This window comes from Arachis ipaensis, chromosome B9 (assembly GCF_059453495.1).
Source record: "Arachis ipaensis isolate K30076 ecotype BB chromosome B9, ASM5945349v1, whole genome shotgun sequence".
Lineage (NCBI taxonomy): Eukaryota > Viridiplantae > Streptophyta > Magnoliopsida > Fabales > Fabaceae > Arachis > Arachis ipaensis.
Genome location: NC_142444.1, coordinates 159,099,615 through 159,110,261, shown reverse-complemented (window position 1 = coordinate 159,110,261; position 10,647 = coordinate 159,099,615). Strand labels below are relative to the sequence as shown.

At 31.5% G+C, this 10,647-nt stretch overlaps 1 protein-coding gene across 2 annotated transcripts; it reads left to right on the top strand.

Annotated features, from left to right (window-relative positions):
* Positions 1–5,105: 5,105 nt before the first annotated feature.
* Positions 5,106–8,753, top strand: LOC107619250 (uncharacterized). 2 transcript variants are annotated; one of them, XM_016321507.3, is made up of 7 exons: positions 5,106–5,624; positions 5,870–5,987; positions 6,200–6,288; positions 6,367–6,413; positions 6,507–6,595; positions 7,023–7,156; positions 7,639–8,753. In XM_016321507.3, the coding sequence occupies exons 1-7, from the start codon at positions 5,517–5,519 to the stop codon at positions 8,287–8,289; spliced, it is 1,236 nt and encodes a 411-aa protein (XP_016176993.1). In that variant the 5' UTR covers positions 5,106–5,516; the 3' UTR covers positions 8,290–8,753. The 2 variants fall into 2 exon arrangements, with proteins under 2 accessions (XP_016176993.1, XP_020966879.1); XM_021111220.2 differs by having other exon boundaries at positions 7,014–7,156.
* Positions 8,754–10,647: the final 1,894 nt, after the last annotated feature.

Below are 10,647 nucleotides of genomic sequence, written 5' to 3'. Positions count from 1 at the left end.
GGTTAATAACTTAATATGAATTAGCAAAAGTTGACTTTTTTAATTAAATTCTATTTGAAAATATAAAGATATTTGAAAAGTTGGTTAATATGGATTAGGGTAATGTTAGGGAGACAAAAAAAAAGCCAAAACTTGCCTTATTTAGCATTAATTAATTGTCGCAACAATTAATGAATGCTAAATAAGGCAAGTTATGGCTGTTTTTGGCTGATTTTTTTTATTACCAAACATTTCCGTTTTATCTTTTGTTTAAATTAAGTAGACTTAATTCTAAAAATTGGTTTAATTTGATTTATAAGAATGATCTCATATGAATAAAAAAACTACATATTAATATACTTTATGCTTATGCAATATGATATGATACTTTAACTTTTTCAAGTCTAAAAATTAAATTACTAAGAGGATGATATATTAAAACAATCTATCACTATTATTGTTATATCTATTTCAAAATAAAAAATTTGACATGTAGAGAATGTCTTGGGGATGAATCTAATTAATCAATCTAATTAATCACTCTCTCTGTGTTATTGGTGGGTCACCGCCGTGAGGACAACGGGGCTTGGACTTCTATAAACATGAGAGTTATTTAGTGTTTAATTAAGTATGTGTTTTAGAAATTGCATGGAAGGACAAGTATCAAGGTTTTGACTTTTGGAACCAAGTTACTAGTACTACAAAATTTGTGCCTTTGGAACAATGTTCTCCTTGTGTCTAGCAACACCGTGCGTGTGTTTAATTAATGAGATTTCTATTCATGAGATCTAGTCATTTATGGAGCGTCTTTATTTCATCATGCATTACTATGCATCGTTCTTAAATTATAAAAAATATATATAATATATATTAATTGAAATCAGCGGTTAAAATAACTGGTGCACCAATACTTTTTGGTGTATTTAAAATGTTTCTTATACTATAATAATTAACGGTAATGTTTAGAAAGATAAAAATAAAAAATAAAATTTTTCTTATTTAATATTTATTAATTACTGTAATAATTAATAAGTATTAAACAAAATAAATTTTGAGAATAATTAATGAATACTAAATAAAATAAATTTTAACTGATTTTAGTTAAATTTTTTTAATTATCACATATTTTTTAATAATTAATAATGTTACTATGCCTGTTCATTGTCATTCATAACGCAAAAGGTAAATTCAATATTAAATCCTAAAAAAGAAAAAAAATAATCAACCAACATGAGTTATGAGTTATAAATGTGTAGTTTTTGAATTTTCAAATATTTATGTTTTGTATATCTCCTAACAAGACAGTAAATTTGATTACTTATTATCATAGTACTTTATTCAAATAAGTAAATTAGCCCTTAACTGCTTTTACTATTAGCTAATATTATTAGTAGTATATATAATTATGTTAAGTATATAATAAAATAAGTTATTGATATAAAATATATATTAAAAATAAATTAAATAATATTTATATTTATATATAAATATATTAGAGCTAATTTTGATATATTCATAATAATATTTTTCATAGTATAAATATATTATATATATAAGTCAGAATTTGATATTATTAATTATATCCATTTTGGAAATTATGATCATGGATTAGAGTATAAAAAACTTAACTTAACTTATCGTTCTTTATTTTATTTGTTTTATACTAATAATTATTTTATTTTGATGATAATAAAAATTAAATTCTAAATTTTTTTTATTATAAAAATTTAATCCTATATTATGAAATTATTGTTTATTAGTAGAAATTACTAAGACTCTAATCTAATTTTATCTTGTAGATATTTAATTAATAACTAATCCAATCTATAAGAGTGATTCTACGGTGTCTACAATTACAAATTTTGTGTCAAAATTACTTAAATATAAGTGTTAAGATAGAGATGAGACTCGCTCTTTTATGAAGTTAAATTATGTGTATTTTGTAAGCACTATAGAACACACCGATCCATTATATTATTGATGAATCATGCATGCACATACATTATATGAATAAAAAAAAACACACATACATATATATGTGAAAATTCAAGTACAATTAATTTGAGGTGAAGTTGATAGTTGAAAGTCATTAGATAAAATTCAGGTATAATTAACTTCACGTAAAATTAATAGTTAAGAATCGTTAAATGAAAATTTAATTAAATCAATCAAATTATTTAACGACTATCAACTATTAATTTTACATAAAGTTGACTATACCTGAATTTTTCGTAAGATTCCGAGGCTGGCGCGAATAATGATTAAAGAAATAAAAATAATGTATGTATGTGTATACATTATGTTGCATACATGCATCCAAATGATTCTTCACACGAAAATTCAGATTTGAGAGAGCAGAGAATAAAACCTTTTTCTCTTTTGGAGGAGGCACATAAAAGGACGAGAATCTCCCATCAAATCTAAACAGCTAATAATAATGGCGGTGACGGTTTATGAATATTCCCTTTAACCCGCCATGCAATAAGAACAATCTGATACCAAAAAGTTGGACTCACCGTTTTCTACTTCTACGCCAAAAACATACACAACACTGTTCACTACTCCTTCAATTCACCACCACACACGCAAAGGTTGTAGTAAACCATAATTCACATAGGTGAAAGCATAGACATTGACGTGAATTTGTGATTGAATGCTATCTTATAGCTATAGACACGTACATACACCTACATATATATAGATATAGGTATGCATGTATGTTGAGTATAGAAAATAACAAAAATTATGATTCCAAAAGTGACACACAAAAGCCTTAAGACAAGTATGGTGATGTCCATTTTTATCTTTACCCATCTTCTCTCTATTTATATGTTACTTCTTTTTCGCACCAAAGGATTATAAACATACAATTTGTCATCATTTCTAGCAAGTCACTTCATACTTTATTTACACCAAGTAACATGCCTCATCATGCATATACATAGGAACAAAATTTTAATTCAATAATTTTCATAGGAGCCGAGGTTTTTTTTTTTTTTTTAACCTGAACATTTAATTATATAAAATAATATAGTGAGATCATCATTATTTTACAGCCACCACTTCAATATAAAAAAAAAATTGAAGATTGGATTAACTCTTGAAAATTAAACTTAATTATCAAATAAACATTATTACACCAAAACTGAAAAGTATTAGTATCATATCACAAAGGTAGCGTTTGTTTTGAGGTACGAGACAGAGATTGAGAGATTGAGACTTAGTATCGTGTTTGTTAGTTCAGAGACTGCTACTAAAATTTCTGTTTCTGTCTCTAAAATTTCAGTTTTTCAGTATCTCCAAAAAGTAGGGACACTGGAGACTGAAATTTTTAGAGATGGAGACTGAAACTTTAATAACATTTTATACCTAAAATACTTTCATTTCAATTAATTAATTCCAATTTTATTCTTTATGCAAATTAAATTAGAGTTTCATTATTGTTTCAATTCCTGTCTCCTATTTTGCACCAAACAGAATACCGAAATTTATTTCAATCCCTATCTCTTAGTATCTGTCTCTCAGTCTCAGTCTTTCGGTCTCTGTCTCTCTACTAAACGCTACCTTAAGGGTTTTATTTAAATACACACAAACTCCTATTGAATTTGAATTGATCATTTATAGTAGATGACTAGGAGTGGAAGAAGAAACATGAAATAGTCCATTATTGTAATGAGTATATATGAAGGTGAAATTATTATTAGTATATAGTACAAACAAAATAAGATGTAATCTTATTGGAATGGAGACATATACACACTAATCATATACTTCTACTTATCCCGCAATATCCGTTCACGTGTCTTGGCCTCTTATCTCTATCTCTATCGTCTCATGCATTACATTTTCCCAAAAATTACTTCATTCATTATTCATGTCATGCATGTAAATCACAACACATACTACAGTCTCAGTCCTAATTAATCGATCCGATCCTACACACACTACTACTACTACTACTCCTCTACCATATCATTATTGAACTGTCATCGTGAAAAATCGATGCCTCTTTGCCGCTACTACTGCTGTCTCCTGCTGCACATTAATAATGAGGAAAGGAATATATGCATATGCATATGCTCATCTGACCCTAATTTTCGAACCCAAACAAATACATATATACTCTATCTATTACGGTAAAAATAATATACATGGGTAACTAATATTCAGTTACTGCTTGTGTATATACATGTACTTTAAGCTGCGTTTGTTTACAGAGACACAAAATCGTGTTTGACAGAAGAGACATGAACAGAAATAATGTGTCCAGAGACACTGAATTAGTGTATTTTGTGTCCATCCTGACAGGAAGGACACAGAAACACTAACAAGGACACAATTTATTTTTTATTTTTTCTTTCATTATTCTTGTTGATTTTTCATAATTATATTTTTTATTATTATATTTTTCATCTCAAATTTTTTGAATGAAAAAAATGAGAATAAATTAGATTTTTATAATTTGTTCTAATTTATCACCAAACAAAATATAAGAACATAAAATTTTATGTCTCTGTCCATCAGTGTCTTATTCTATCATATTCTTAGTGTCTTGTCTTGTCCTATTCTCAGAAATAAACGCAACCTTATATTCTTTCACTAATATATAGTACTGATAAAAAAAAAGCAATTTGAATTTCAAGTTGCACTACACTTTTTAATTAAAATTTAAGGAAAGCCACTTCAAATTGTAAAATTAAAATTAAGGTAGCACTTAGCTATCTATATAGTTCTCTGTTTTACTTAAGGGGCCAAGTATTAGTGGGTTTAGGAACTTGCCTAAAAAGTGAAAAGAGAGGGGCACCAATTAACTCTTAGATCATTGATGGCATTCCATAAATTAAGGGTAAAGATTTTTAGTTAAGAAAAAAAGAAAACAGAGATTGAGACCTTAATTAATAAGTGTCCCCGTTGATTGACATGACAATAAATAATAGTACAATATATAAGTAGTTAAGGGAACAAGGAATTAAGAAGCATTAAATGGTTGATTAATGATTGTAAAGAGGGCGTTTTCTGTTAAGAATCCGTGTCGGATGAGGCATTAATAATCAATATCATTGCGGTGGTGAGTGGTCTCTGATCTAGCTGCGTGCTATTTTACCACATTGACCCTCCCTCACTTTTCTGTTTTCTCTCTCAACCCTAACACATGCAACAAACTAACTCCGTTGACATTTCCTAACGACTCTTGATTCATTTTTTCAAAAAATAAAAAGCCCAAAGCCTTTGAGCGCTAAACAAATTAAACGCCGTTAACTTGTGTCGTTTTCATCATAATAAATAGAGCCTCTATGTTCCTTCTTCACTTTATTCAACGTTTTTCACTTCCATAACTCTCTCTCTCTCTCTATCTCTCTCTGTGTGAGTTCGAATTCCATATATAGAAGCTAGGTTGTTTATTATTATTGATTTATGATGGTTGCGTGAAGCAGAAGTTGGGAATAATAATATCAGTAGTTGTTGTTGTTTGTGGTGTTGGAGATTATTCGGTTCATCGGAGAGCGCCGTCACACATTGATTACGTGCGTTTAAATATGGGGAAGAAAGATGATTATGAGCAGAAGAGTGATCGCAAGGAAGCAGCCAAAGTTGAAGCTGTTCTTGAGATCATCAGAAAACAAACCCCTCTCACTCTCAAGCAGGTTCTCTCTCTCTTTCTCACTCATCTTCTTCATGAGGTTACTGTTTGCAATATGATATAGAATTAGGTGAAAACTCAGGTGAAGTCAACTTCACGTGAAGTTGATATCTGAGAGTCGTTAGATGAAAATTTAGTCAAATCAGTCAAATCATCTAACGGTTCTCAGGTATCAACTTCACATGAAATCAACTGCACCTGAGTTTCTACCATAGAATTATTACTGAGTTTGTTATTATGGTTGTGCAGGAGAAGTTCTGTAACTATGGTTGTGTGAAACGGTTTTTGAAAGCCAAGGGTGATAATGTGAAAAAGGCAGCAAAGCAACTCAGGGCATGCCTTTCATGGAGAGACACCATTGTCACTGGTATCGTATATGCATTTTCAGTTACTTTTTGAATCTTGCTTTACTTTTTTCTTTTTTTTTTTTGTTTGTTTTGAATTATGCGTCAAAGAAAAAGAACATCATCATACCCAAATACCAAATCTCTTTGTCCTTTTCTTTTCAATTTTTTTATCCTTTTTATTGAAATAATAATAATAATAATAATTTTCGGTTTTAAAATTTTTGAAAAACAGAATATTTGATAGCTGATGATTTCTCAGCTGAACTAGCTGATGGACTGGCCTATGTAGCTGGTCATGACGAAGAATTCAGACCTGTTTTGGTAATCTCAGTACTTCATTTATCTGACTTGAATTGGTTTGAATTGTTTAATTTATTCTTTATTTTTAATTGGTGACAGATTTTCCGGATGAAACAAGACTATACCAAGTTACATTCTCAAAAACTGTAAGTTACCAAACACGAGAACAATTCTTTTTGACTATTCTTGATATCTTACTACAAGCTTTTAATTTTATATATTTTTTTGAATTTATGAAGGTTGACCCGTTTGCTGGTATTCACAATGGAGGTAGCAATTTCAACGATGCCAAAAAACGTAGAAGAATTTGTGATGCTTTTCGACGCAAGTAAGTAGTAGTATAGGTATAGTGCACATTGGTCAGTCACATGTCCCAAAATCCCTGTATTGCCCTTTGAAGCTAACATTAATTAATGAGAAAGAAACAAACAAAGGAGTAAAAGGGGAAATGAAATCAGGGGAGGGTGAAACAGAAAAGATTGAGGGATCAGAATCAATAAATGAGATAGCAGGGGATACAATGAATCCCGGCAGAGCCTGAATGGGTCGCAGATAATGTCCGGAGTGCCCCCCCTCATTAGTTGCCATGTTTACTGCTAAAGGGTAATATCGGGAATTGGAGTTGTTATTAATATTCTGTATATTGTTTCCTTAAATAATGGTATAGTGTAGTGAGTGTGGTGAATTTGTGATCCTCCTTTTTAGCTTGCACTAACACCCCTTTTAAGATGAAATAACAATATTAGTGGGGGCAGGCTTTTACAGGTCAGCATCTGCATTTATGAACATGTTGGTGGGAGCACTGAAAATAGTGGCGGAGTACTACCCAGGCCGGCTAAGCAAAGCGTTTGTGATAGACCCTCCCTCCCTTTTCGCATACTTGTGGAAGGTGAGAAAATAACTAACCAATTCAAATTCCTTACATGCCTAATTTTAGAAGTCTACCATGTACTGTTACCCATGTGCCACTTGCATGTATATATGTTTTGTTTGTCATGTGTTTGACCATCTTCAATATATATAATATGGAACGGACGGACCACTTCCTATCTCCGATCCTTTCCTTTTTAGGTCTGCCCCAGCCATCCACTACCACTTCCTACTTTTCCTTTTTCAAAAGCACATAATCATCATCATCCATTATTCATGCTATTACTCTATAAGATAAGGGAGAGCTTTCTACATTATCTCAAATTCAAATCTAACCACTAACCACTACACTCTTTGCCTTGTGATATTTAATATGTTTTCATGTGATTAGTTACTATTAAAATTTGACTATATGAAAAATAAGTACACATATGTAATATCTACCGTTTTGAAGATTATATCAAATTAAATTTAAATTTCACAGTACTTGTGCGGGTGCAGGGTGTTCGTCCGTTCGTGGAGTTATCAGCGTGGATAACAGTGGTGTCATCGTTGGAGTTCGAAGAATCCATGGACTTGAGCCACTTCGAAACGTACCCTCGAGCATCGTCCCTACGATTCGATCCGTCCACAATCAAATCAACGGCCAAGATTGGCTCCTGCTCCTCGTCCCGCTTCTCATTTACCGTATCCCACCACCTGGACTCCCTCAAGCCCTGGTACCTCAGCCTTACCGACACGTCAGCATCCAAGGTTGGGCCCACAAGCCCAGCACTCATCTCGCCACTCAACGCTCGCTCTCTCTCCTTCGCATCGCCCGTCGCCAGGACGCCACGTGGCAGCATCAACGGCCCAGCTGCCACGAGGAAGGACCTGTTCCCGTCGACGCCGATGCCGCAGCGCGTGACGGAGCCGCATCGAGCGGGAGTGGCGTCGTTCCTTCAGTCTCCGGCGGCGTTCTTCCGGCGAGAGGGGCAGGTGAGGAAGGGAGAGAGATGCAGGGAATCGTTCTCGGCGTACCTGAAGTTCTACCGTAGGCCGTACGACGAGATGGTGTACAGATCGAAGATGCGGCCCCCATTGGGTGGGCTCATCTCAATCGTTTCTCCACATCTCAGACGACGCCACGTGTCCATGTCACAGCGTTTTTGAATGAACTGAACATATACGACACCCGCAATTAACTCTTAATTGTTGCACCCTTTCTTTCTTCCTTACGTCTTTTTGAATGAACTCAACATATACTACTATTACTAAGTGGGAAATGGCACTCATTAAATTCGTTAATTACTACTGTAATTGTGATCCCCCAATTTGGTTTGAATCAAAAAACGACGACGTGCTGAGCGGGGTGTGAAATGGCGTGCATGTTCATAATTTATGGGAGCAAGGGAGCGTGGTCGAAACGGCGAAACTTTACTACCTCCTCTGGCCAAGGTTCAAAATGAAAACCACAACCACCGTTGTAATTTTAATTTTTCCACTTTTCTTTTTTGTTGCCTTATTACTTATTAGTAGGTAGTATAAATGGAATCTTTTGTAGCAACATGGGGGTTGGACCTTGTCTTTATAATAATAAGAGAAACAGGATGGGAGAACAAGTTTGAAATGTTGAATATTATTGTATGGTTGTGGTTGGATTTATTTATCTTTTGAGAGAGAGTGGGTTATACGATGAGATTGAGAGGGTAGGTAGGAATATGTGTCGGGGTTTTGTTGTCTCAGTGAGAACTCAGAAGTCAAACTCAGTTCACTTCAGCTGAGGTAAGCCACCATTCTTTATTCCAATTCCAGTTCTAAGTGATATTCTTTTAATAATAAAATTAATTACTAAAATAAAATATATATTAAAAATAAATTAAATTATATATGTATTTATCTAAAAATATATGATAATTAATTTTAATATATAAATAGTATTTTTATTTTGATTTTCTTTTATGTTTCAATAAGCCATATTTAAATCACATTATAAGAAAATCCACTAAACAAACTAAATTCACAAATGAATAATGGTTTTTTAATAGTTTTTGTTTAAAAAATCACAAACTAAAATACCTATCAGTTAGACAAATTTTATTTTAAAAGTTATTATAAATACTATTCATTAAATATTTATATATTTTATACATATGTTTCCAATATTACTAAAATAATTGTTAAAAAAGGTTTGTGTATGTATATTTAGATTGTTTAGAATAATACAATATAAAAGAGTATATATAGATGTTAAAAAAATTGAAATAACAAAGACGTAATATCCTATAATAAATATTTAAATATGTTAAATAATTCTAATGAATACTAATTGATCTTAATATATTCTAACAATAACTAAATTTTTTATGAACATAAAAATTAATTACAAATATAATTTTATACTTTTAGTTGTATTTTGATTATACTTGTGAATAAATTTTGATTATAGTATTTGTCAAATTTGATTGTAGATGTGAACACGAGATTCTTTCGTATATTTATATAAGTACTAGATTGATGATTATTGACTTATATTATGGTAGTTATTATATAACACAGTTGTATTATTTTACTAAAAATTAAATAAACTAGTTTACATCTTTGAATTGGAACAAAAAATATTACATGTAGACATAAGATATGAGATATCATATAAACTTACAACTCAGTTATTGTTATGATATATAGATTTTATACTGTCTCATTTATGCTACATTCTACTGAATTTGAATCCAATATAAAAGGTGAGTTGTTACCAAATCTCACCTTATTAGTATTAGTAAGGAAAAGTACATGGAATCAATTTCAAATCATTCAAGAATAGAACAACTTAGTTAATTATAAATATAGTAATTAGTTTTATTTATTTATGATTTAAAATATTAGTTATTAAATGTTTTACCACATTCAAATTAGGAGGAGATACATTCAGTATCATTGCAAACGTGAATCACAGAAATTGATTCAATTTGCTTCAGTCTCTTCACTCTCCTTCCCTCTCTAAATGCCTAAAACAGATTCAGAACCATCTAATTTACAAAGAAAAGAAATATCCTAATACTTAACATAAGTACCATTCACGTAGAGATTTTAGATTCACCCATAGGCATTTGGCTGGTTTTTTGCTGGAACTATATTGATTCCTAGCATTATTGTATTAGTAATGATAAATGAATCTATAAGAGTGAATTGAAATATAGGTTTTGGTGTGTTGGGAAATGAGACATGAAAGTGGTAAAATAAAATGAAGGATTGTCCAATAGCAATCGTCGTTTAGGAATCAAGGCTAGCTGCTTCAGTTAGTAGAAGAAACTAAGATGATGATGATGTTAGCAAAATCATGTGTGTGTGTGTGTGTATGGATCAGCTTTCACATCTTCCTAATCTGGGCTTTTGGAGTTTAGCCCGAGATTCTGCTGTTTCAGTGAATGTGGACAAATTACTCTCTGAATCTATGTGTTTTCTTACTACTACAACTGTCCCATGCCACCCTTCTTTGGATTTTATTCCTTGTTTCTTTTGTAGGTTTTT

Bases quoted from the DNA above. Each gene is read 5' to 3' on its own strand.
- LOC107619250 (XM_021111220.2), top strand. From the start codon at position 5,517: ATGGGGAAGAAAGATGATTATGAGCAGAAGAGTGATCGCAAGGAAGCA. The intron at 6,289-6,366 runs GTAATCTCAGTA...AATTGGTGACAG, and splicing joins AAGAATTCAGACCTGTTTTG to ATTTTCCGGATGAAACAAGA. The intron at 6,596-7,013 runs GTAAGTAGTAGT...TAACAATATTAG, and splicing joins TGTGATGCTTTTCGACGCAA to TGGGGGCAGGCTTTTACAGG.